The sequence below is a fragment of the Podarcis muralis genome, chromosome 8 (genome assembly GCF_964188315.1).
Source record: "Podarcis muralis chromosome 8, rPodMur119.hap1.1, whole genome shotgun sequence".
Classification (NCBI taxonomy): Eukaryota; Metazoa; Chordata; class Lepidosauria; order Squamata; family Lacertidae; genus Podarcis; species Podarcis muralis.
The window spans coordinates 65,271,814-65,299,776 of record NC_135662.1 but is presented as its reverse complement, the minus strand read 5'-3'; the positions used below and the strand labels follow the sequence as shown (position 1 = coordinate 65,299,776).

The 27,963-nt window shown below is 45.7% G+C and overlaps 2 protein-coding genes across 2 annotated transcripts in view; one reads left to right on the top strand and one right to left on the bottom strand.

The window, feature by feature from the left end:
• DUSP22 (dual specificity phosphatase 22) overlaps positions 1-1,397 on the bottom strand; it is a 91,514-nt gene extending 90,117 nt beyond the window's left edge. Inside the window, exon 1 of the mRNA XM_028737845.2 lies at positions 903-1,397. Within this exon, the coding sequence (XP_028593678.2) occupies positions 903-1,397 (495 nt within the window). The remainder of the gene's footprint in view (positions 1-902) is intronic.
• RIPK1 (receptor interacting serine/threonine kinase 1) lies at positions 1,291-24,364 on the top strand. The gene is made up of 12 exons (XM_028737844.2): positions 1,291-1,423; positions 6,912-7,114; positions 9,304-9,457; positions 10,455-10,592; positions 12,128-12,356; positions 12,687-12,836; positions 13,252-13,328; positions 15,283-15,373; positions 17,489-18,103; positions 19,358-19,426; positions 20,888-21,034; positions 23,903-24,364. The coding sequence occupies exons 2-12, from the start codon at positions 6,963-6,965 to the stop codon at positions 24,196-24,198; spliced, it is 2,118 nt and encodes a 705-aa protein (XP_028593677.2). The 5' UTR covers positions 1,291-1,423; positions 6,912-6,962; the 3' UTR covers positions 24,199-24,364.
• The last annotated feature ends 3,599 nt before the right edge of the window (positions 24,365-27,963 follow it).

Below are 27,963 nucleotides of genomic sequence, written 5' to 3'. Positions count from 1 at the left end.
AATTTGGGTTTTCCGTGGATTGTCGTTTGCTCTGATTCTACTTCAAAGAGTGGGTTTTTGCGGGGAAAGCACAGCAAAAAAGAAAAGAGCAAAGGAAAGTTAAGCATGGCTAAGCCTGTCGCATTCCTTAAATCTCATTGAAACAGGAAGCACAAACTCAAGATGGTTGGTTGGCATCAGTCTGTCTCAGGAGACAATGGAGGAGTACGCCAGGAAATTAAACGGAGGCCATGCAATCTTCGGGTTTGCCAGAAGATGCCACCCTTGCTCCTCACATCGCCAAGTAAAACAAAAATACGCCCCCTAAAAAATGCAAAGGGGGGGGAGTCTAACCCCCTGTACTGCACAGACGCTTAATGGAGCTACCCTGTTAGGCTGGATCTTAAATCCATTCCAGCTCAGCCACATGACCTGGCAAACAGGCATAAATTAAGCTGGCAGAAAGGGTGGTGTAATTCACAACACTATTCGGCAAGGCAAGGCAAGGCCAAGATGCTGGTGCAAAGTCAAGGAACGCTGAAGTCCACCCGATGCAAACTCCATTCTGGAGAAGGGCTGCTGCTACCACCACCACCACCACCACCACTACTACTACTACTACTACTACTGAAGGTGTTGACTTAACCCTGGCGTCCCTTTCTGCCCAAACAGACCCAATTTATTTCCTCTTAGTTGCGTCGTTATTAGGATCACACACAGCTAAAGAACCCAAGAATGTGAAACGAGACTGCTAGACCAGGCCAAGGGCCCATCAATTCCAGTATTCTCACGGTGGTGCCTGTGGGAAACCAGGGAGCAGGATCTGAGCACAAGAGCATCTCTCCCCTCCTGTGCCATCCAGCAAGTGAGACGCAGCAGTATCTCCAGCTGCGCACAGCTGAAGGAAGCCCTTCTTCTCTTACCTTCCTTCGTGTTCCTCCTCTCCCTTTCAGCAGCTCTCGACGCCACCCATTTCCGCACTGGAATCTCTCTTCGGAGATCTGGCCCTGCCGATCCCGCCCCGAGGGGAGATCCGAAAGCCTCGCTGCTCGCCCCTCCTTCCCCCTGCGGAGAAGAGAAGCCTGGATCATAGGTTGGGAAGGGCTTGCGTGCGCTTTTAACACCGCCTGACTCCGCCCCTGCAAAGTTCGCCGAAAGAGGAAGAAAAGCGCCAGGCGCGCTCCGGGCAGTGGGTGGCCCCTTTCGGGAGCAGGAGGGCGAAAGGAAAGAGAAGAAATCGAGGGGATCGCTCCCCGTGGGGCGCAGCGTACACTATCTGGGGATCTCTCCTGCTCGGGGAGAGGAGACGGTGGAAAGGGATCTGGTCCCTTCCCTGCTGCGCGTCGATCTTTTTGGAGCCGAGGAGGTGGTGCCCCCACTAGCGCGGGCTGGCCGCTTCCAGGTTTTCCCCTCGCCATCCCTGCAGAGAGAAAGACTCGCCCGGGTAGGTTTTTCCTTAGGATCGAACTTGTGGGAAACTGCCTCCGGCCGCCTGCTTCCTTCCCGTTGCGCTCGAGGGAAGCGAGAGGGGGAAGGGGAGGCGCGCAGGAAAATGAAACTAAGGTGGTGCCTCTGTGAGGCGCGCGCGTAAACTTCATCCGGCAGCCTTTCTCAACCTGTGGGTCCCCAGATGTTGTTGGACTACAACTCCCATCACCCCTAGCTAGCAAGGCCAGAGCTCAGGGATGATGGGAGTTGAAGTCCAACAACATCTGGGGACCCACAGGTTGAGAACCTCTGCGCCCTGGTGAAGTCCGTGATTTCAAGAGGCGGCTCGCTGAATGAGGGCGGGATGACGGATGGTGGTGGGAACTCCTTCCCATTATTAGTCACCATCCGGATCCTAAGCTAAGTGCTTCCCTTTCTGTGTTGTGAGGCTAGGAGTGCAGCCGGGTGCCTTCTTGGGTTTTGCTCAAAAGTTTTAACCGGCCACAATCGCGCTCTGCTCTTGCGGATATGGAGTTGGAGAGGGGTTTGGGCATGAGGGAGATGAAATCTACTTACCAGAAGACTTAGGTCCCTCCAAACTCGTATTTTGCTGCACTTAGTAACATCTTTCTTCTTTGGCCATCACTCCTGGCCGAGTAAGATTGTCTTCCATAAACACGGTTTTAACAGTGAGTCTGTAAGTGACTGTGGAGGCCAATTCTGGATTCACACGTCCTTCCACAGTGGGGACATAGGTTTCCCGATGAGAGTTGATCATGGTGATGGTTTGCCAAATGTGCCTTCCTCTTAGCACATTTCCCCCTTTCATCCTGAGTTTGAGCATCTTCAAAGCCCATGACACCTTTGGTAAAGGTTGTTCCTCAATTGGAGCACTCACAGGCCAGTGTTTCCCAGTTGTCGGTGTTTATACTACATTTTTTTGGATTTGCCTTGAGAGAGTCTTTGAACCTCTTTTGTTGACCACCAGCAATACACTTACCATTTTTAAGTTTGGAAGAGAGTACAGTTGTACCTCAGGTTAAGTACTTAATTCGTTCTGGAGGTCTGTACTTAACCTGAAACTGTTCTTAACCTGAAGCACCACTTTAGCTAATGGGGCCTCCTGCTGCCACCGCGCTGCCGGAGCATGATTTCGTCTCTCATCCTGAAGCAAAGTTCTTAACCTGAGATAATATTTCTGGGTGAGCGGAGTCTGTAACCTGAAGCGTATGTAACCTGAAGCGTATGTAACCCAAGGTACCACTGTAGTTGCTTTGGAAGATGCTCAGGCATCCACAGAATACAACCAGTCCAACGAAGTTGATGTTGAAGAATCATTGCTTCAACACTGGTGATCTTTGGTTATTCCAGCACACTGGCATTAGTTGGCCTGTCTTCCCAGGTGATATGTACATTTTTTCAAAGACACTGTTGATGGAATCTTTCAAGGAGTTGGAGATGGCGTTTATAAGTGGTCCATGTTTCACAAGCATACAGTAAGGTCGGTAGTAAACAAGCATTTTGGTTTCCCTGCAAAAGTCCTCAAACACTCTGCACTTCAGTTGGGAGAAAGCTGCCTTTAAATCTAGTTTTTAAAATACCTTTTTTTTTACCAACGCATGTCAGTGGATAGGGGAGGAGGAGGCTGTGAAATGATTGGTTCCTACAATTTCCATAATCCCAGAATTTCCTGCCTATTGTTCGCCTTCCCCATCCTTGGTCATCCTGTTCCTGTTTGCTTAACAAAAGGGTGAAAGACTGTGATAGTGGGCACTTATCTGAACCTAGGCATCTCTGCCTGGGATCTGCCTTTAAATCACTTTACCATTGTGTGGATGGATCCCACTGAGGGTCTGGATATCCTGTACTTAGCAGTCCTATTTTTGCATGTGTTAGGTCAGAGGTAAAGGTAAAGGGACCCCTGACCATTAGGTCCAGTCGTGACCAACTCTGGGTTTGCAGCGCTCATCTCGCTTTATTGGCCGAGGGAGCCGGCATACAGCTTCCAGGTCATGTGGCCAACATGACTAAGCCGCTTCTGGCGAACCAGAGCAGCGCACGAAAACACCATTTACCTTCCCGTCGGAGCGGTACCTATTTATCTTCTTGCACTTTGACGTGCTTTCAAACTGCTAGGTTGGCAGGAGCAGGGACTGAGCAACGGGAGCTCATCCCGTCACGGGGATTCGAACCGCCGACCTTCTGATTGGCAAGTCCTAGGCTCTGTGGTTTAACCCACAGCGCCACCCACGTCCATAGGTCAGATGTCGGTGGATTCAATTGGACACGCGTCATTCCAAGTGCCTGGCTGATTTCTAACACTGGGTGCAAGGTGGCAGATATGATTCTCTTCCTTCCCATTTCATCCTCACAGCCAATTCCGTGAGATAGGTTAAGTTGAGACTGTGACCAGCCCAGGGCCACCCAGTGAGTTTCATGGCTGAGCAGGTCCTGAGCAGCTCTAACCACTATGCAACACAGTCTCTCTTTTGAGAGGCATGCTGGTCCTGCATGCCCTTTCCGTTCTTCTGCAGAAGCCTTCCCCTATTCCCCTGAAGATGAGGAATCTGAGTCCAGGACCATGATGTCTCCTTCTGTTCTATTTGCTACAACAGAATTCTTTCCCCCAAGCCTGATTTCAGTAGCAGGGAGGTGAGCTTGCAGGTGCTGGGGGAGGCCTCTGGGGGGTGCAAGTGCACCCAGTGGGTACCAAGATGGTGACCCATATAAAGCAGATTCTTTATGTTTCTCAATTCTTGTTGCAACTGTTGTTGCTACTACTTCTGTTGCTCAGGCTACAATGATGTACATTCTTGCCTCAAAGTAATTCCCATTTCCTTTTTGCCTATATGCCCCCAAAGGGCTTTGCAACAATAGTTGAGAAACATAAGAATCTGCCTTATATGTAGCAAGACCACTGGTCCATTCAGCCCTGACTGGCCAGAGAATCATAGAATTGTAGGGTTGAAAGGGGCCACAAGGGTCATCTAGTCCAACCCCCTGCAATGCAGGAATCTTTTTGCACAACGTGGGGTTCAGACCCGCAACCCTGAGATTAAGAGTCTCATGCTCTACTGACTGAGTTGGGTTGGGAAAATATGAGCTTTCCCCAACCCAGCAGGGTAAAGAACATGCATACCCTGTGAGCTAAAAAGCAGCTAAAAAAAATACTGCAAATTAAAAGTAAAGGTAAAGGGACCCCTGACCATTAGGTTCAGTCATGATCGACTCTGGGGTTGTGGCGCTCATCTCGCTTTATTGGCTGAGGGAGCTGGCGTACAGCTTCCGGGTCATGTGGCCAGCATGACTAAGCCGCTTTCTGGCGAACCAGAGCAGTGCACGGAAATGCCATTTACCCTAACCCTAACCCTATTTATCTACTTGCACTTTCAAGTGCTTTGGAACTGCTAGGTTGGCAGGAGCAGGGACCCAGCAATGGGACCTCACCCCATTGCGGGGATTCGAACCGCCGACCTTCTGATCGGCAAGTCCTAGGCTCTGTGGTTTAATCCACAGCACCACCCGCGTCCTTTAAAGTAAAAGTAGAGTTGCCATATTTCAAAAAGTGAAAATCCAGACACAAAAGTTGCTTAGTTGGTTTGTTTGTTTGTTGGGAAAATCTCCACAAAAGGAAGTTTCTGAGCTATTTTTAAGAAAATTCACCCCTAAAATCTACATTTCTGACATAGGTTGCCATACACCCAGGTTTCCCCAGACATTCTACCTGGACGCTATTTCTGACAGATGAATCCCAGAAATATGGCAGCCCTAAAAGAAAACAGTAATACATTAAAACAGCTAAGCAGCCAGAGAAAAATGGGAATTAAAACTAAACCCATGAAACCCCAAACCCTCCTACTTCCCAAAGTAGCATTCAGCTGAAATGGGGACCAAATGCTTCATATTATGCTTAGCAACGTGTTTGTGTGTGTGAAGCCCATGACACACCCCCCCAAAGCCCCCCTCACAAAGCTCTACTTCCCAGCAACCTTTGAGAAAACCACAATTCCCAGGATCCTTTGGGGAAAATCATGTGCTTTAAATGTATGGTGTATACGCAGCCTTTGTGTAACTGGCACAGTGGCGCTGTTGGCAATGCCAACCTGTTAAGAATTAGAACTTGCCAATAATTGCCCTAGATAGACCAATGCCAGACATATTTAACCTGTTAGCTTGAGGCTGACCCCCCCCCCCAAATTATTATTATTACTACAATTCAGCCATAGGAACCAATGTAGTAATAGAGCAGACCCATTAAAATTAATGGCCTTAAATTAGGCATGACTAATGTAAGTCCATTGTTTTCAGTGGGTCTACTCTCAGTGAAATCTACTCCAATACCACTCGTTAGATCCTGTATATTTTTATTTATGTCTTAATTACCTCACACAATAAGGCTCAGCAACCTGGAACACTAATATGAAACCAAAATTTTAAAACAAAGCAGTATACAAATGATTCATGCTAATGCAAGCTTAGAAGAAAGAAAGGAAGGAAGGAAGGAAGGAAGGAAGGAAGGAAGGAAGGAAGGAAGGAAGCTGATTTTGGCAATGATGCAGTCAATTTAATTATTTAAAGTGAGTTAATCACTATCTTTAAATGTTTAGATTATACTTTGGTACGTATAAGGTTCCTACCAGAGTGGACTGACAGATTAAACTATTGGACTGTGCAGAGATGGCAAAAATGACTGGGAAAATCAGAAACCAGGAGGATCAAAACTTCAACAAAAAATGGGGAAATTTTATATTATATTTGAATGACCCCTGTAAACATTTGAACTCTTTGGTAGGTCTTAAATAACTCTTGTAATGTTACATAAACTTTGGGTACAACGGAGGACTGAAAAATAAGGAGGATTCATAGTATGCAGTTGAAAAAGTTAACTAAAGAACCCCCAGAGGGGAGGAGGGAAGTCTAGAGATTCAGAAGAATCTTGTGTAATTTTTATTATTTGTGATTTTGAGTGCGAATGAATTTGTAAAACCAAATAAAAATCATTTTACAAAAAAAATACGGTTAGTTTATATAACATAGAAAAGATATTTAAAAGCCTGGGAACATAGAAGTCTTTTGTCTGCCGTTAAGGTGGGTGACGACCTGGCCTCTTAATGGAGACCACTTCTCAAATGGGAAGCCACAATTATAAATGCCCTCCCCTTGTAGACACCCTCCATTTTTTATAATATAGACTTTCAAGAGAAGGTTCTTCATGGATTTTCCCTACTACTCTACAAGATGTTACATACTGGTCAGACCAAGAGCAGCATGAAGGACGCTGCATGTTACCTGTGTGCACTTACCTGAGAGTAAGCTAGCTTGAACACTCTGGGATTGATTTATGACTAAACGTGCATAGGATTGCGTTCTTACTGTTACCTTTGTGCCATCCTCGGGTCTTTGGTAGGTCTGCGCAGCTTTCTTCGTGGCCTTTTGGCCATCGTGTCCTGTGGCAGTGGAAATACAGACCGCACAATGTCTTCTCTTCTGTTTTCACATTGCAGGCCCTGGGATTTCTCTCTACGGATTGCTGGAGTGCCCCACGAGCCGCAAACATGTCCTTGGATGACATTCAGATGAATTCGGAGGACTTTTTACAAAAAGAACAGTTGGACGCCGGCGGATTTGGAATGGTTTCGCTGTGTTACCACAAGAGGCATGGGCTTGTGGTGTTGAAAACGGTGTACACAGGGCCTCAGCGCACAGAGTAAGTTGGTCAGAGGGAGATCCTTTGCAGACAAGAGAGAGCAGTCTAGAGCTGCCTACCACTGAGCTCCTGCCAGTTTCTTTTCTTATTTTTCTTATTTTTCTTAAATATTTTGTTGTTGTTTAGTCGTTTAGTCGTGTCCGACTCTTCGTGACCCTATGGACCAGAGCACGCCAGGCACTCCTGTCTTCCACTGCCTCCCGCAGTTTGGTCAAACACATGCTGGTAGCTTCGAGAACACTGTCCAACCATCTCGTCCTCTGTCGTCCCCTTCTCCTTGTACCCTCAATCTTTCCCAACATCAGGGTCTTTTCCAGGGAGTCTTCTCTTCTCATGAGGTGGCCAAAGTATTGGAGCCTCAGCTTCAGGATCTGTCCTTCCAGTGAGCACTCAGGGCTGATTTCCTTCAGAATGGATAGGTTATTAAATATTACAAGGTAAATAGAAAAGGAAAATCAAAGCAAAATCCAAAAATCCATACATACATAACAATATAAACACAACCGTCTACATATTTACCAAATGCAGACTAAAGAAGAAAAAAGATAAAATTCCATTGTCTCTGTACCATAATTTTGGATTTGTGCCTTATTAAGTCCAGCTCCTGCCGGTTTTCTGATTGGATAGGCTCCTCCCTCAACTTTTCCAAGGTTTTGCTTGCCCAGAGACCTGTGCGGCAAGAACAAAAGACAAGCCTGGCTGGATCGAACCAAATGACCGTCATCACCAGTCAGATGCCCGTGGGAAGTCCGCACGCAGCTCACGAAGGCAATGGCCGTCTCCCACTCTTATTTCCCAGCTCCAACAATTAAAGTTTCCTTTAGGCCAGCCTTTCTCAACCTAGCTAGCAAGGCCAGATCTCAGGGATGATGGGAGTTGCAGTCCAACAACATCTGTGGACCCACAGGTTGAGAACCGCTGCTTTAGGCTCACATCACCCATCCCCAGAGAAGGCTGCCTCCTAGTTAGCCTCCACGGCTGATGGCGTCTCTGCTCCAGATCTGAGTGGAAACTCGACAGATCAGAGCTATAGCTCAGTAGGTAGAGCATTAGACTGTTAATCTCAGGGTCGTGGGTTCAAGTCCCCCATTGGGCAAAAGATTCCCGCATTGCAAGGGGTTGAACTAGAATTCAGTGTTCCCCAACCTTGGGCCTCCAGCTGTTTTTGGACTACAATTCCCATCATCCTTGACCACTAGTCTTGCTAGTGAGGGATGATGGGAGTTGTAGTCCAAAAACAGCTGGAGGCCCAATGTTGGGGAACACTGGACTAGATGACCCTTGGTTCATAGAATCATAGAGTTGGAAGGGACCCTGGGGATCATCTAGTCCAACCCCTGCAATGCAGATGTTCCTTATGGGGATCGAACCTGCAACCTCGATGTTATCCGCTCTAACCAGCTAAGATATCCAGCTTGCATTCTATGAAATCATTCTCTGTAGGACTCCTTGCTATAGCCATGGTCCTTATCTGATGGTGGCTGCAGCAGCACACTGGGCAGCTGGGTGTGGGGGAGGCTGCCATTTCCCACAATGCCTTGGGGCAACCCATTGACAGGGCATTGTGGGAAATTAAAACAGTGTCTTCAGTAGACCCAACTGCCCAACACAAATGCCAGTGGGGATTAAAAAGGGGCTCCAGGCCAGGCATCAGTGTGGGTCCTGGCAGTTTCCCACGCATGCTACTCATTGACGCTAGGCCTGACTTGATTATGTGTCATTAGCTCATTCAGCCACTCCTGGTGTGACAGCTTGGCAGACCTACCTGCCATTTTGCCACCTTGCCCACTCTAAAAGAAAACCACCTGTGTGTTAAGAGTTGAAGTGTGTCTCCAATTTTAATTCAGATTTTTAAAATGCATTATCCCACTGTTATAAATTTGGGGAGCACTAGCCTGCAGTTCCCAGCCAGAATGCTATGCAAATGACTGAATGAATAATTAGTCATAAGGATGCTAACTCCACTCAGACACAAGGCAGGATTTCACCCAGCAAGGCAGTTGCCATTTAATTCGTAGATTATGCTGCAGCTTGAGCTATGCAGGTTTGGCTCATCATTTTGGAGAGTTCAGGTGAAGAAGTTGACATTTCTGCCTGTCACCTTGCAATGTCTTAGTCTATAGCTCTGTTGCCTTCTTGGCAGTCATGCACACTGGTAATCCCATAGTACCTGTTCCTCCCCCTCCCAGGTGTAACACGTCCCTTCTCGAAGAAGGCAAGATTATGCTCAGACTAAACCATGACCGTGTGGTGAAGCTACTGGGCATCATTTTGGAAGATGGCAACTACTCCCTGGTGATGGAATACGTACGCAAAGGAAACCTGATGTCCGTACTAAAGGCAGTGAGTAGAGAGCATGATTGACACACTGGGAAGAAGCCAGGCAGTAATTTTTGAGATTGTACCACAGCTTTGGAAAATGGTATTCAAACGTTGTCTGTCATCTCAGGCTGTTTCCATCAACACCTTTTTTGTCCGTTCCAGTGAAAATGTTTTCATCATTGGTTTGGACCTAGATCAGGTCTAAGACATGCTAATAGTGAATGTTAGGGACACACTGGTACTGGGCTTTGCAGCTCATAAATTTGAGTGTTTGCTCTCTATGGGGGGATCGTGATTTCTGCACCAGCGAAACTCTTGTTCATAATTTGCGCTGTAAAATGGAGCAGTCTTGCATTGCTCCCAAGATCCAGATTTCCAAAGTACTGGGAAGGTTTGGGCCAGATAGTAATAAGCTTATATAATATGTTTAAGCTTCTGCCTGGCAGTGGGTTAGTCCTGAGGTCTTGGCACTTTCACAAGGATGCCAGTTCCTGTTGCCATCTAGAATCTGCCCATCATAATGGTGGGTAGTTGCTTATCTGTTAATATTTCTCATCAGCAAACAGATCACATCCCGATTTTCTAAAATGTGCATCTCCAGATCTGCTGAATTGCAACTGGATTCTAACCTCAGTGATGAGGATCCTTGTTGCTTCTTCGAAAAGCAAAGATAATTGGAATGAGCACTAGTTGTGTGTGCTTTATTCAAACTCCTTTAGCAACCATGATTCGTAAGACTTAATATCTATTCCTGATGGATGTTCGTTCAACAGAGGACTGAATAAGTCAGTGCTCTTTTTAAAGATTTTAGCTGGTATTCAATTATGTTTAACCCCTAGTATACCCACTGAAATGAATGACCATGGCTAAGTTCAGTCCATTAATTTTGATAGGTCTAACATGAGTAAAACTTAATTGAATACCACTGCTTTTCATTTTAAAAAAAGGCAGTTTCTTGATCATGGCAGGTATAACTCAGTATATATACTAATATTCTGCTGTTTTTGCTTTATTGCAGACCTCTATTCCTTTGTCCGTGAAAGGGTGCTTCATCCTAGAGATCATTGAAGGAATGCTTTACTTAACTGAACAGGGCTTAGTTCACAAGGACCTAAAACCAGAAAATATCCTTGTAGACGAGGACTTTCATATTAAGGTACCATTAGCACATAATTCCTGGGTGGGTGACATGTCAGTCTTAGGGCTAAACCAGATGTGGGCATGATTTATAGCAGAACCTGCCTGTTTGGCAAACCATGGTTTTGTGTGACTGCAAATGTGCTGGCTCCCAGGGAGATCACAGCCACGTTGCTTCTCTCCTGGTCCTTGTAGTTCAGTGTAATGTGGCAACTAAGGCAAGGTATGGCTTTGCATGTTGTCTGAACCCAGGACTGTTGTTCTGCTCTCTCCTCCTTAACCAAGATCTGCAGCCAAGGTTTGTAAAGTGGGTGCAATCTGCTCCAGAAGCCGGTATGTTTACACAGTTGCAGTAAGCTAACCAGGCTTTTGCTCGCTATGCACATGTGGATGAGAAGGAAAACACACAGTTTCCCAGTGTTTTGCATTCCCTTCCAGGTATACCAGGCCAGGAAAGGCAATACCACATGCTTTTTTGAATGTTCAGATCGGTGCACTCCATTTGACCCGGTTAACTTAAAAACACTATATTTAATTAAATAACAAATTACTTTGGGAAACATTTGATGTTGCACCAAGCATGTCGACTGCAAATTGTCCTCGACTGGAATATCCCCTAATGGGCACTGAACTTTAAGGAGGTGACTGGGAACGGCCGCTGAGACCACATAACACCGGTCTTGAAAGACCTACACTGGCTCCCAGTACGTTTCCGAGCACAATTCAAAGTGTTGGTGCTGACCTTTAAAGCCCTAAATGGCCTCAGTCCAGTATACCTGAAGGAGTGTCTCCACCCCCCTCAGTTTGCCCGGACACTGAAGTCCAGCACCAAGGGCCTTCTGGCAGTTCCCTCACTGCGAGAAGCCAAGTTACAGGGAACCAGGCAGAGGGCCTTCTCGGTAGTGGCACCCGCCCTGTGGAACACCCTCCCATCAGATGTCGAAGAGAAAAATAACTACCAAACTTTTAGAAGACATCTGAAGGCAGCCCTGTTAAGGGAAGCTTTTAATGTTTAATAGGTTATTGTATTTTTAGTGTTCTGTTGGAAGCCACCCAGAGTGGCTGGGGAAACCCAGCCAGATGGGCAGGGTATAATTATTATAGACAAACTGAAATGGGGTTAGAGAAAGGCAACAAAAGACTGTCAGCATTAAGGGAAAAAAACCCTGTGTGGAACGGTTTGAAAGAACTGGGCGTGTTTAGCCTGGAAAAGAGAAGACTGAGAGTGTGGGGACATCATAGACAAATGTGTGTTCTCTGCTGCAGACTGAGGTTGATTTAGTGGGCTTAAGATACAGGCAGGTAAATTTTGGTTGAGCATTAAGTCAAATTTCTTGAACTGCTGTGACAATGGAACCAATGACCTAGAGGGGTGGTGGGCTCTCCCTTTAAGTAGAGGGTGGATAGTCCATCTATAGTGAATGTTCTAGCTCTGGATTTCCTGTGCCAAGCAGGAAGTTGGAGAAGATGGCCTGCGAGGGTCTCATCAGCTGTGTGCTTGTATGATCTCAGTTGGACCTTGCTGCCCTAATGGTTCTCCATCCTTTCGTGCAGATAGCAGACCTTGGCGTGGCCCGCTTCAAAAGCTGGAGCAGGCTGACCAAAGAGGAGAGCATCCGGAAGATGAAAATCAACTGCAGCTCAAAGAGCAACGCCGGCACCCTTTTTTACATGGCCCCAGAACACTTGGCATCAGTTAACACCACGCCTGTGGAAAAATCAGACGTGTACAGCTTTGGCATAGTATTATGGGCCATCTTTGCCAACAAAGAACCCTATGAGAGTAAGTGTGATCAAATAACTCTGCTTGCTGAAGTGTTTTTAGCTGCATATGGTTACAGTGGTACCTCGGGTTAAGTACTTAATTTGTTCTGGAGGTCTGTTCTTAACCTGAAACTGTTCTTAACCTGAAGCACCACTTTAGCTAATGCGGCCTGCTGCTGCTGCCGTGCCGCCGGAGCACGATTTCTGTTCTTATCCTGAAGCAAAGTTCTTAACCTGAGATAATATTTCTGGTTAGCATAGTCTGTAACCTGAAGCGTATGTAACCCAAGGTACCACTGTATTTTTTTTTTATTAAAAAAAACTGTTCAATTTCTCTCTCCCCCACCAGATGCTTTGACTGACGCGCAAATATACTTCTGCATCATGCATGGGGACAGGCCTCTCATAGAGGAGATTGAAGAAAGTTGCCCAGGAGAGATCATTACACTAATGAAACAATCTTGGAGTCAAAAGCCGGAGGAACGGCCAACTTTTGCAGGTAGTGAGAGGGCATTTTTGCTGAAGTGGGTCCGGCATTATTTGAGTGCAAGAGGAAGGCAGCCTTAAGGTCATGTGGAATATTCAAGATGTTTTTAGTTTTTGGCTGGGTCTACAGGTACAGTGGGATGAGGAACAGCCAAGAGGTAACACTGCACTCCTTATAGGTGCCAAATCCATGGGGAAGTATGTGAAGACGGGTCTGAGCCCCACCCAATCTGTACGTTGAAATTTTGCACCCCCTAACAATTTTGCGCACGGAGCAACTGCCGCTGTGCCCTCCTGCCATGCTATGCCACTGCCATGTCACTTCTTACTTGCCTTTATAAAAGACAGCATAAGAACAGTCTCGTCTGTTTTTCACTGAGACCGCTTTGGGGGTTTTCTTTTACTAATTGACTAATCCTTTACTACAGAAATCAATTTGACGTACAAGCCATTTTATCAGCAGAACTTTGAAAAGGATGTTGAAGATGACTTGAGAAAGTTAAAAGTAAGTTTTTCAAACATTTACGGCTGAAAAAAAGGAAAGGGGGAGAGAATTACTGGTGGAAATTGTAGGGGAACAGAGTCCAGCTATTAGGTAGGAGAAATTTCCTGAAAGTAAGAGCTGTCACACAGCTGAGCAATCTCCTTCACTGGAAGCATTGGTGCAGAGAATGTCAGGGACGCTGTCGCTGCATCTGCATTGTAGATCCTGCAATAATCAGAGGGGTGTACTAAATGACTTCCTCAGTCCCTTCCAATTCTATCCCTAAAAGCATACAAAATCATAAGAAGAGACGAGCAGTGGTACCTGCCCTGTGGGAAAGCCTCCCACCAGATGTCAAGGAGATAAATAGCCATACAACTTTTAGAAGACATGAAGGCAGTCCTGTATAGGGAATATTTTAAAGGTTTTATTATATCTTTATATCTGTTGGAAGCCATCCAGAGTGCCTGTGGCAACCCAATCAGATGGGCAGGGTATAATAATAATAATAATAATAATAATAATAATAATAATAATAATAAATTAAAGGACCCCTGACTGTTAAGTCCAGTCACGAACGACTCTGAGGTTGTGGCGCTCATCTCGCTTTATTGGCCGAGGGAGTCGGCGTTTGTCCGCAGACAGTTTTTCCGGGTCCTGTGGCCAGCATGACTAAGCCGCTTCTGGCGAACCAGAGCAGTGCACAGAAATGCCGTTTACCTTCCTGCTAGAGTGGTACCTATTTATCTACTTGCACTTGATGTGCTTTCGAACTGCTAGGTTGGCAGGAGCTGGGACCGAACAACAGGAGCTCACCCCGTCACGGGGATTCAAATCGCCAACCTTCCGATCGGCAAGCCCTAGGCTCAGTGGTTTAGACCACAGCGCCACCTGCGTCCCAATAATAATAATAATAATAATAATAATAATAATGATGATGATGATGATGATGATGATGCCCAAATGCCTGTGTCAGGCTTCAGGGAATCTGATCCCCCTCCCTCACAGGAGGCTGCCAGTAATGAAAATACAAGAAGCTCTTACCAAGGTATTTTATTCAATAGTCACAGAGAGAGATGCAGGATGCTGTCTCTAGGATAATGGCATTGCTCTCAGTAATCTCCTCCCCCCTTTTACTCTCAGTCGTCAGCAGCTCCACCCCTTTATACGGTGGCTGCGTGAGGACTTTTGCCTATTCGCTTTCTGTTCTCCCACTTTAACAGCCCTCCTCGTTCTAGGAGAAGGGAGTTGGGTTGGGAATGCTTTCTAATGATAATGTGTCAACCAGCTGTCCTGACTCTTCTGCTCCTCCTTCCTCTCCTTCCATTATCTCCCAGCTTTGTCCTTCTTCTGTCTCAGAGTCATGACCTTCTGCAAACAACTGTTGTAAGTCTATACTGTCCTCCTCTTCTTGGGAAGGTTCAGGAGAAGGGGGGGTGGCCGCCACCTTTCCTCTTCAGTCCAATCCCTGACAGCCTGTGAGAAACATTACTGCCTCCAGATGTGGAGACACCGCATAGTCATCATGGCTATAGCCTTGCCCTCCATGACTTTGTCCACTCCTCTCTTAAAGTCATCCAAACTGGTGGCCATCGTTGCCTCCTGTGGAAGTGGGTTCCATGCTTGAACTATACATTGCATGAAGAATTACTTTTATCTGCCATGGCTATTTCAACGTTCAGCTTCATTGGGTGTCCACAAATTCTAGTGTTAGGAGAGAAGCAGTAGTGGGACTGCTCCCTCGGCCTCTTTCTGACATTCTCATGTCTGAAATTTCATGTCTGAAATGGGAAAGTCTACATGTGTAAAGCTCTAGACATGTAGGTTTCCCTGTGCAACAGGGTTCCTGACATCCTTAGTCCTACAGTCCAGCAGGATTTTGCTTGATGGGCCCCCCAAGCAACATTCCCCTAGAGGTTCTAGGTTCTTCCAGTGATTCAATCAGGTGTTTAGTTGCTCTTGTTCTCTGCGACAGGAAAAGTACCCTGAGCCAACGGAACTTATAAAAAGGATGCAGTCTCTCCAGGTGGATGCCGTGGCAGAACCACCAAGCAATGGCCGGACGGGTAATTCATTTCAGTTGCTTAAGAGTTCATCTTTTTGGAGTTCATCCACATTTGGGGCAACAGCTGCACATTTCTTTACGATAGGAAGGACACCCATTTAAAACACACACAATCAAAGCCAAAGATCACCGTTTCAGTGCTGATTAGGGCCAGTGCAGATTACAGTTTCAGTCTCTACTTTGTAAATAATAAATCATATCAGAGCTGGAGATTTTGTCTGGACTCTGGTTTATGACTCAAATTAGAGTATGTGTATATTTTATGACAGCGTCACAGAAGTGATGAAGTCAGTTTGGGGTGGAGAATTCATCATCCCCTCTGTTTCTCTTTTTGGGGGGAACAAGGGAAGCCCACACAGACAAACAGACAGTGCCTGGTGAAATCCCATAGCGTGGAAGCAGCAGGGGCTGAGCAGGATTTCCACAACAACAACAAGAAGCCAAGAACCATTCACACTTCCAAAAGTCATTATTCTTGCCGTCTATATTCAGAGTCTATAGCACCCAAAAGGCTCTTGCCCTTTGGGTATTAGGCTGTAACCCACAGCCTGAGGTGTTGCAGCCGCCAAAGGAAACCTGCCAGCACGGCCTCAGGGTAGATCAATACCAAAGGTCCCTTTGGGTCATCCTGTTGGGTTGGCATAAGAACAAAGACCACACCTACTTTTTACATTGGGGGTGGATTCTGCTTGCCAGAAAGCATGAGGCAGAATAGCGGCCTCTTCCCTTTTATAGTACCTGTTAATATTGGAAGTGGTTTTTAAAAAATGTTTGCTGGCAGTTATTTATGCTGATTACTTGTTCAACCTGAGCTTCTGAATAGTCAGAATAGAGCAGGGCTGGGTGGTACCTGGTTTTCATCATCACAATACACTGATATATCACATTGACATTATAGTGTATTTTTGGTCTTTGTTGGAAGCCGCCCAGAGTGGCTGGGGAAACCCAGCCAGATGGGCAGGGTACAAATGATAAGTTGTTGTTGTTGTTGTTGTTGTCTGAAGTAAGGATGGAGCTATGTACAGGCATTAACTGTCTTCACGGTTTTTCCTGCATCATGATTTTTGCATAGCACGCAAGCACACACACATCCTGATTGTGATATATTGCCAGGTCTAAAATTATGAAACCAACATCATGATATGGACTTCAAACTAGTTTGGGACAATATATTGATATACTGCTCATCCCTAGAACAGGGTGGTGGTGTGAACACACTTAATTCTTCCAACTGGGGAGAGTTATTTAGTATTCCTTTGTCCTTCTAGGCTTCTACCACCCAAGTGTGTTGAGTGGAAGTTTCGTGAGAGCACTTTCTATAATCTTCTGGTTTTGGAAGACTTCCTTCTAGTTCTCTCTGGTTGTGATTTTGAAGTATGATACCTTCACTTACTGTTTGCTGGGCCATGGGAAATGGCAGGCGATGCTAGAACTTCATGACAGAGCACAGTGGTACAGCAATACAGCAGTTTATGGCATCTCCCAGATGACAGCAAGTTAGGCTGACTATATAAGACCATGTTTTGTGGAAGAGGACCAATATTTGTTTTATTAAAGCATAGCAACCCAACGAGCTTTTCATGCTTACAGCACAATTCAGTGCAAATCTACTCAGAAGTAAGTCCCATTGAGTTCATTGGGATCCAAAGTTAGAGTGTAGGATAGGTCAGGGAAAGCTGTGACCCTCCCTATGCTGATGGGAATTGTAGTCTAACAGTTTTTGAAGGCCCATAGGCTCCCTGGCCCTGGATGCAGCCTTGATCTCACAGCAGTAGAGTCTCACCAAGCTGCTAGGACATGGGTAGGCAAACTAAGGCCCAGGGGCTGGATCTGGCCCAATTGCCTTCTAAATCCGGCCCGTGGACAGTCCGGGAATCAGCATGTTTTTACATTAGAATGTGTCCTTTTATTTAAAATGCATCTCTGTGTTACTTGTGGGGCATAGGAATTTGTTCACTTTTTTTCCTTCAAAATTTAGTCCGGCCCCCCACAAGGTCTGAGGGACAGTGGACCGGCCCCCTGCTGAAAAGGTTTGCTGTCCCCTGTGCTAGACCATTGCACTGAAATCTCGGCAAAATGATCGATCCTCTTAGGCCTCTCCCTTTCTGCCCTGCAGATCTTCCCGGCTCCCTGCACAGCTCTCCGTGTCCTGCGGCCAGCAACACCGTAGACGAAGCCATGTTTGCAGCTTGCCCGGTGAATGAACCTGTGGAGAGCTGCGAAACATCCTTGGATCCTCCAGTGACCTTGGAGCGGAAACTGCAGGACGAGCTGAACTACCACGTGCACGGCAGCAGGATGGACAAGGCGGAAGGCCGTTCCATGTCGTACAGCGCCGAAATGCTGGAGCAGGAGAGGAGGAGGAAGGTGTCTCACGACCCGTATGCAAAGGCGACTGCTGCCCGCCCGATGCAGGAGTCACACCTGAGGCCTGAAAAGGTTGGGCCTGGCGCCCGTCATAGCAACACCACTGTGGACCCGTACAGTCGTCAGTGGAAACCACCCCCACTCAGAGCTACTCTGGAAAGGGAAAATAATAGCCGGCCGAATCCAGTTAGGCACTATGGGACCGGACCTGCAAATCTCAGAGCATCTCTAAGCCCAGAAGATCTTTACGGATCAGCCAATCCCTTTAGCTTCAATAAACCGCCCGTACCTGAATCTGGTGTGGATCGTCAATCTAACCCATTCAGACCTTACTATTTTGGCAAAAGCTTCAGTACAGAAACTGGTAAGTGAACTGATTGAGGGTTTTCTTCTTGTTCCTTCAGGGAGAAAGATCACACATGCCTAAGACCAGCGGTAAAATGGCTCTTCTTTACTACCTTCTATGAAGAAAATAAAAGCTGTCCCATTTTTTATGTACCAGTCTTTCGTCCCATCCTACTAACCCTGGGAAGGTAAAATGTAATAGCAATTCAAAATCTAGTGAGCTTTAAGGTTACTATGCATATTTATATTTATGTCTTTTATTAAATTTTCATCCTGCCCTCCCTTCAAGGAGCTTGCGGCAAACAGTTCTCCCCACTCCTGTACCATTTCACTTCACAACCTTCTGAGGTTGACTGAAATGAATATTTGTCTGAGGTCGCCCAATGAGCAGCACTGACTGGGGGGCTTTGTGGAATGGAATCACTTTTGTCCAGGCATCTGAATTGTGAAATACTGTTTGTGGTGCAGTTTCTACAGAGAGCATTAGCGTCGCTAATTCGTTCATTGTGCTGTATTTTATTTGTATTGTTTTCTTAGGACTGTCATGTTTCATTATCAATGTTGTAAGCTGTGCTTCATTTTGGAATATCCATCTATACATAAGGGATACTCCAGCACCCTAAAAACTGGGTGGTGGCCCTTTTGTGCCATGGTACTAAAAGGGCTTTTGATCCAGTGGAATCACCTCAGAAGACGAGAGAAGGTTTTTGCCAATCCCCTTTGCCCAGCAATCCCCAGTGTGCTTTGGAAACCTGTTCTGGAGCAGTTTTATTTGTTTGTTTGTAATTAGATCTCTTACCTGCCCTTCAACAATAATCCTGTGGGTTACAACAATAAAATATGCAATTATAAAACAAATAAAAGCATTACAACCATAAAACAAACGCAAGCAAGCGTTTTGAGGGAGAATCGGCAAAAACTCCCTTGGCATCTCTCTTTGTCGGCGGTTCCCTCGCTGCGAGAAGCCAAGTTACAGGGAAACAGGCAGAGGGCCTTCTTGGTAGTGGCACCCGCCCTGTGGAATGCCCTCCTACCAGATGTCAAAGAGAAAAACAACTACCAGACTTTTAGAAGACATCTGAAGGCAGCCCTGTTTAGGGAAGCTTTTAATGTTTAATAGACTATTGTATTTTAAGATCTTGTTGGAATCCGCCCAGAGTGGCTGGGGAAACCCAGCCAGATGGGCGGGGTATAAATAATAAATTGTTGTTGTTGTTGTTTAATGTTTCAAGAGCAGTGGTGCAGTTTTGACACAATTTGCATACCTCTTTAGATCCAGAGGAATCGACCTCTTTTATGAAAACGAACTTTGCCCATACACCTATACACAAACAGAATTCAGGTAAAAAACTAGTTATTTCTTGATATGAGCAGTGTGATCTCAACATGAGTGGCATGAGCGGTCTGGACTCTTTAAGGCTATAATACCATTTGGTAGCTTGAAAGCAGAAGTAGAGAAGCTCCAATCCATGGGCCAATCTTGGCTTACATGGCTATTTCCCTCCAATCATATCCACCTGTCCATCAGCTGATGTCACACGTGAAATGAACTGATTGACCAGGGTGGGTGGGATCCAATTCTCCTTGGCTGAGTGTGCCTATTCCCAGCAGCCAAATTTGTAGGATTTAACCCCACTTCCCCATGGTTTATTTGGCACACTAGTTGCATTTTTGGAGGGCCCCACGGTGCTAACAGCATAGACTATGTTAGGTTGCAGAACTGGCCCCTGCAATCTGCTCCTTCCACAAGGAGAGAGTTTGAGATTCCCTTTTGTGGTGCTGTTCCTTTTCAAAATGAAAAAAGCCAGAGTTTTTGGAGCTCCAGAAACAGCTGCTTGCTTGATCTCAACAAGATACAGTCACATTCACTGAACGAAGTCTCAAAATGCATTATCTCTTTGACTCAAAAGACTAAATTCTCACAATGTTTTTGAAACACTGTTGATATAGAACAGCGATGTCCAACTGGTCGACCGCGATCGATAGGGTAGATCCTCTGGAGATCGTGGCAAACTTTTAGTCCCTGCGAATAAAAAAACAGTTGAAGGAATGTCTCGGGCCCCCGCTGTGTACATTTGATTGTGTTGGTGTTTACTGCAAGCGATTTATGGCATTCACCCCCAAAAAGCTGAACAACTCTGGACTCTCCTCCTAAAAAAAGCTAGATCACTGCCAGTTTGCTTAAACTGGGAGTAGATAGCAGTCTCTTGAGAGCTGGACGTGCCTGATATAGAAGAGCCAACATGTTTTCTCTTTGGGGAGTTTGTTGTCTTGCCCTACTGATCTGACTGACACAAGCTTTCAAAAGTTTGCTATGATTTTAACTCTTATCAAAGAACTATTGGAGCGGCCTAGCTTGCTGAGCTGGTTAGAGCATGGTGCTGATAATGGCAGGTCACAGATTCGATTTCCGTATAGGACAGCTGCATATTCCTGCATTGCAAGGGGTTGGACTAGATGATCCTCAGGATCCCTTCCAAATCTACAATTCTGTCATTCCATGATTAATTATACCAGACACCAACCTGAGAAATAAACCTGGTTGTGTAAATATGCCCTTGTAACATAAATTCTAGGAGCAGGAACCATTCTTTCCTTGATGTGAAACTACCCAACATATAAGTGCAGTGTTCAAATAATGCATTTTTGCCATTTTACTATTTCCATCATAAAATTAACATGTGTCAACACACTGGTCAGTAATTTATCCCCCTGCACCGTCCCTGTGCTCATTTTGTTTGTGTGTAGTTTTATACTTGCTTTATTAAACGGGTGTTTTTTTTAAAAATTGTCTTACATACAGGAGAACCTGCAAGCTACAATATATATAATAGTAGTGCAATTCAGATAGGCTCTCACAACGTCTTAACCATTAAACAAAAACCTCAAGAAATATGTACTATGCCGGAAAATACTTATTATAATCCTGCAGATTACCAGAAACTGTTTGGTAAGTAATGAAGTTAAAACTTTTTTCTTCCTTCATGAAATAGTTCTTGCTTTCAAAGCCATACATTTTCCTTTGAAACTCTGTTCAGGATATGTACAGTGGTACCTTGGGTTACATACGCTTCAGGTTACATACGCTTCAGGTTACAGACTCCGCTAACCCAGAAATAGTGCTTCAGGTTAAGCACTTTGCTTCAGGATGAGAACAGAAATCGTGCTCAGGCAGCGCGGCAGCGGTGGGAGGCCCCATTAGCTAAAGTGGTGCTTCAGGTTAAGAACAGTTTCAGGTTAAGTACGGACCTCTGGAATGAATTAAGTACTTAACCTGAGGTACCACTGTAGTTAGGATTGAATAGAACTGAAAACATCTAGCAAGGAAAGATCCGACATGCTCAAACTGAGGTCCAGCTCTGAGGGCCTTCTGGCAGTTCCCTCCCTGCATGAAGTGAGCTTACAGGGAACTAAGCAGTGGGCCTTCCCTGTAGTAGTGCCTCCCCTGTGGAACACTCCCCTTTCCGATATCAAACAGTTAAACAACTAAATGACTTTTCATAGAAATCTAAAGGGAGCCCTGTTTTGGGAAGTATTTTATATTTTATGTTTGATGTTTTCCCCCCTTCCTTTCTTTCCTCTGTATTTTGTTGGAAGCCACCCAGAGTGGCTGGGGTATAAGAAGTAAATTAGTAATAGTAGTAGTAACAAAAATATTAATCTGTAGAAACAGATTAATGCACAATTAATGCAGACTTTGCAGTCAGATTTTGGGATTCTGACCCTGAAGATTCTGGTCTTCTAGCTTGTATCCCTAAGTAGTAGTACAGTGGTACCTTGGGTTACATACGCTTCAGGTTACATACGCTTGAGGTTATAGACTCTGCTAACCCAGAAATAGTGCTTCAGGTTAAGAACTTTGCTTCAGGATGAGAACCGAAATCGTGCTCCGGTGGCGCGGTGGCTAAAGTGGTGCTTCAGGTTAAGAATAGTTTCAGGTTAAGAACGGACTCCGGAACAAATTAAGTACTTAACCCGAGGTACCACTGTACAGTGGTACCTCAGTTTAATAACAGTCCTGTTTACAAATGATTTGGTTTACGAACTCCGCAAAACCAGAAGTAGTGTCCCGGTTTGCAAACTTTACCTCGGTCTAAGAACGGAATCCGAATGGTGGAAGGGCATCGGCGGTAGGAGGCCTCATTAGGGAAAGCACGCCTTGGTTTAAGAACAGTTTCGGTTTAAGAACAGACTTCCGGAACAGATTAAGTTTGTAAACCGAGGTACCACTGTAGTACTAATAGTACTGTTATTAATACTACTGCTACTACTAGTAGTAACAAAAATATGAATCTATAGAAACAGAGATGCTAGTGATCTCCACAAAACACAGACTTTGCAGTCAGATTTCGGGATTCTGACCCTGAAGGTTCTGGTCTTCTAGCTTGTATCCCTTAATGCCACTGGTGGCAAGTAGCTGCCTCTTAGGCTGTGATGCACAGTGATGCTATTGTTGCTGCATGCTAGCGCTTCTCTTCCTTTCCTTCTCTCTCCCCCACCCCACACTTTCATAAATAAGTGCCCCACTTCAGTAGGAAAAAACTATTTTCCCCAGTTGTTCACATTTTTTTAAAAAAGTGTAGCGAATCTTGGGTTTCCAGTATGACTTTGCTACCCTACTACTAATTAGTGAGAGCTAGCATGGTGTGGTGAAGTGGACAGAGTGTTGGGGTGGATCAAATCTTGGATGCCTGGATTCAAATGCCTGCTCAGCCATGAAAATGGGCAAAATCAACCTTAGCCCACCTCACAAGGTCATTGTGAGAACACCATGATTACTCCATGTGGGCCACCCGGCGCTTCTCAGAGGCAGGGCAGAAGAAGAAGAAGAAGAGTTTGGATTTGATATCCCGCCTTTCACTCCCTTTAAGGAGTCTCAAAGAGGCTAACATTCTCCTTTCCCTTCCTCCCCCACAACAAACACTCTGTGAGGTGAGTGAGGCTGAGAGACTTCAAGGAAGTATGACTGGCCCAAGGTCACCCAGCAGCTGCATGTGGAGGAGCGGAGACGCGAACCCGGTTCCCCAGATTAGCAGACTACCGCTCTTAACCACTACACCACACTGGCTCTCAAGGGCAGGATACAAAGATGGTAAACAATACATTAGATATGTCCCAGCTCCTGCCAACCTAGCAGTACGAAAGCATACCAGCACGAATAAATAGGTACCACTGCGGTGGGAAGGTAAACGGCGTTTTCTTGCTCTCCGGTTTCCGTCATGGTGTTCCATTGCACCAGAAGCGGTTTAGTCATGCTGGCCACATGACTTGGAAAGCTGTCTGTGGACAAACGCCGGCTCCCTCGGCCTGAAAGCGAGATGAGCGCTGCAACCCCGTAGTCGCCTTTGACTGGGCTTAATCGTCCAGGGGTCCTTTACCTTATATCTATTTTTATATATATTGGCATGCACTCAGAGCCCTGCATTCACTGTTAGCAGCACGGTTGACCTGCCTGCCCCCTCGCACCCATGTTTCTCATGCAAGATGGAGTTTGTCAGGATCTTCCTATTGTCTCCGAGAACAAAAGAAACAGTGTTCCTGATATGAATTTGGAGAACTGCTAAACAGATGATATAATGAAATTCAGTTAGAGGGGATTCAAGGAAGTCAGTCAGTTATCAATGTAATGAAATTAGGATTTGGAAGTGATAATTCTTTTTTATATGTTTTTCTTTGTTTTTGTGTATTGTAGTGTTTTTCTTTTCTCTGGTTTCTTTTTATGTGATAAGTGTGAAAACCAATAAAAAAAATTGAAAGAAAAGAAACGGTGTTCCGTCGCCAAAGCACTAAAGAAACATTTTCCTTTTGTCGCCACCAGAGAACACTGCTCTCGTTTCGGAAGTGCAACTGAACCTCGTGAGAGAAAATATGGGGAAGAAGTGGAAACCCACGGCGCGGCAGCTGGGCTTCAGCGACCCTGAGCTGGAGGAAATTGACCACGACTACGAGCGAGATGGGTTAAAGGAAAAAGTTTATCAAATGTTTCAGAGGTGGCAGATGAAGGAAGGGAGCAAAGGAGCGACGGTGGGAAAGCTGGCCAGAGCTCTCTTTGCTAGCCAGAGGATAGATCTCCTTGCCAAAATAAAGCAGGAGTCAGAAATGAGTAACAAATGAGAGTCATAAACCAGCATAAACTACTTTGCAGGGGAAAGTATGGACATTTTGCTTTACAGTATCTTGATTGCCATTATGAATGCTCTGGTGCTGACTGTATAGAATTTGCCGTCAAATGAATGTATTTGTATAATTTTAATTTTTAAAAAAACCCAATATAAATGGACGCAAGACTGCTCTAGCTTTATTGTAAATAATAAAATATTATCAGATACAAAAACTGAAAGCATATATCAATCTTGAGTCACTCACTATTAGCATATAGAAGAAGAAGAGGAGTTTGGATTTGATATCCCGCTTTATCACTGCCTGAAGGAGTCTCAAAGCGGCTAACATTCTCCTTTCCCTTCCTCCCCCACAACAAACACTCTGTGAGGTGAGTGGGGCTGAGAAGTGCGACTGGCCCAAGGTCACCCAGCAGCTGCATGTGGAGGAGCGGAGACTCAAACCCGGTTCTCCAGATTACAAGTCTACCACTCTTAACCACTACACCACACTGGCTCTCAGTAAGAACCAAGCAAGGAAAGACTGGGGAAAACTGCACTTTCTAGCAATACCACTGCCGTTGCTCTTCTTTTTTAAATTAGTTTTTATTAAAGTTTTGTTTGTTTGCTACAAAACAGATAATCTCCTTGACATCTGTTACGAGGGTGTACCACAGGGCGGGTACCACTGCCAAGAAGGCCCTCTGCCTGGTTCCCTGTAGCCTCACTTCTCGCAGTGAGGGAACCGCCAGAAGGACCTCAGAGCTGGGCCTGAAAAATAGGGGTTGAGATGCTCCTTCAGCCACTCAATCCTGTACATGGGATTTGATCCTAAGGAACTGTGCACAGGATTTCAGACTAGGTCTGGCTAATCATTGTAGCTCAATGTTATGGCTATTGTTTTGGACTCTGTTGTTTTGGACTGGGCTAGTCCCATTCTGTCTTTGGTACTAACAGCATGGAGATTAGTCGGCGCACTATGAACAGCCCAGTTTTATGGATGTCAGGCTCACCACACCATACGTATGTACCAGGGACATGGGTGGCGCTGTGGTCTAAACCTCTGAGCCTCTTGGGCTTGCCGATTAGAAGGTTGGCTGTTCAAATCCCCACAATGGGGTCAGCTCCTGTTGCTCTGTCCCAGCTCCTGCCAACCTAGCAGTCTGAAAGCATGCCAGTGTGAGTAGATAAATAGGTTCTGCTGTGGCGGGAAGGTAAATGGCATTTCCATGCACTCTGGTTTCTGTCACAGTGTTTCATTGCACCAGAAGCGGTTTAGTCATGCTGGCCACATGACCCGGAAAGCTGTCTGTGGACAAATGCCTGAAAGCGAGATGAGCACCGCAACCCCATAGTTTTCGCTTTTGACTGGACTTAACTGTCCAGGGGTCCTTTACCTAGATATGTGCAATAAAAGAGTAACAAATTCATATTTTGTCAAAATCATGGCAAAGCCTTCCAGTTCGGATCTAGCTTGGCGTGGCCTCAGAAGGGAAGGATTACAAAACAGTAGAATGATTTGTAATGGTAGTGTTTTTGGCCACATGTCGGGTGAATTATATGTAGTTAAAAGGAGCAGGGACTTAAAAGGTCTAGGGACGCGGGTGGCGCTGTGGGTTAAAGCCTCAGCGCCTAGGGCTTGCCGATTGAAAGGTCGGCGGTTCGAATCCCCGCAGCGGGGTGCGCTCCCGTTGCTCAGTCCCAGCGCCTGCCAACCTAGCAGTTCGAAAGCACCCCCGGGTGCAAGTAGATAAATAGGGACTGCTTACCAGCGCGAAGGTAAACGGCGTTTCCGTGTGCGGCTCTGGCTCGCCAGATGCAGCTTTGTCACGCTGGCCACATGACCCGGAAGTGTCTGCGGACAGCGCTGGCCCCCGGCTTCTTAAGTGAGATGGGCTCACAACCCCAGAGTCTGTCAAGACTGGCCCGTACGGGCAGGGGTACCTTTACCTTTAAAAGGACCAGAGGTGTGAAACCATTCCAATTGTAGCATACCCAATATCTTAACCATGGCTATGAGTCTGCAAGGGGACCATAGGACTTCCTCTTCCCTTTTCCCTGGAATCTGCATGTACAATCTTAGCTGCAGCTTTTATGTTACATCAGCATGAACAGCAACCACAGTTAACTCCCATGAAGTTCCCTGGTAGCTATGGAAGCAGCCTCAAATCCTGATTTCGCATCCTGGTTAAGAACGAACCTCAGTGGCAGGAGAAATTGCAGCCAAGGAAGGGAACTAGTGCATAATCCCATGCCTCCTAATCTTTGTGTAAGATATACATACTTTGGGACCCACTCTGGTAGTGACTGCCATTTGTTTTAAACTGTTTTATCTACATTGTTACCATCCTGGGACTTGGGGGGAATTATTATTTAAACTGTTTTTTTAGAACCGCTCCCTTGTTTTTAGCTGCTGCTGGTTTCATGTGTTAGTTTGTTTCATTTTTAGGTTACATTTTGCCTCTTAAAATGTATCTGCATGACTTATTTTGTGTTGTGTGGACATTGTAAAAGCTGCCTTGTGTACTTTTGTAGAAAACAGGGTATAAAAATGTTATGATCATCATTAGCAGAGTTAACAAATTGTAAGAACATGGTAGTGTGGTAGTTAATAATAATAATAATAATAATAATAATAATAATAATAATAATAATAATAATAATTTATTTATATCCCACCCTCTCCAGCCAAAGTCGGGATCAGAGCGGCTAACAACAATAAAAATAGCATATTTTACATAAAATCACAATCAATTAATTAAAATACATTCTAAATTCAATTCAGAATCAAATTCATGGCAACCATTGGGCTAGAGTTCTACGAGGATTACAGAAGGAAGGGGTCAGGCTGTGCCCTGGCCAAAGGCTTGGTGGAACAGCTCTGTCTTGCAGGCCCTGGGGAAAGATGTCAAGTCCCACAGGGCCCTAGTCCCTTGTGACAGAGCGTTCCACCAGATCGGGGCCACAGCCAAAAAAGCCCTGGCTCTGGTTGAGGCCAGCCTAGGGTGCCAGACCAGGGCTGTGGAGGCCCAGATTCAGATTTCCACTCAACCAAGAAGTAGATTGAGTGAGCTTGGGCTACTCGCAGGGTTGTTATGAAGTGAGAAGGATCGCCTTGTGCCCCTTGGAGAAAAGGAGGAATAGGAATGCAATGAAGACATAAATATATTGAGCTCCACTGGATAAGGTGCAGGAAGTTGAGCATGCCCTTTCCAACAGTAGCCAGGGAGCTAGTCTGCTAGGTTGCTAGGAATAAGGGGGGGGGGGGATAAATGAAACAATTAAAAGCAGGGCCCAATTTAGGTTTGAAGCGGCCCTAAGCTACTGAAGGTAATGGGGCCCTTTATATGTCCAGCTGTCCTTTGTCAACAACAAGTTGTCCGTGTTTTATGTGTTGAATATATGTTATATGGTAATTTATGGACCTAAATGTAAAGGTAAAGGGTCCGACTCTGGGGTTGCGGCGCTCATCTCGCTTTACTGGCCGAGGGAGCTGGTGTACAGCTTCCGGGTCATGTGGCCAGCATGACTAAGCCGCTTCTGGCGAACCAGAGCAGTGCACGGAAACGCCGTTTACCTTCCCGCTGGAGTGGTACCTATTTATCTACTTGCACTTTGACGTGCTTTCGAACTGCTGGGTTGGCAGGAGCAGGGACTGAGCAACGGGAGCTTACCCCGTCACGGGGATTTGAACCGCCAACCTTCTGATCGGCAAGTCCTAGGCTCCGTGGTTTAACCCACAGCGCCACCCACGTCCCTATATGCTATATATGCTATATGG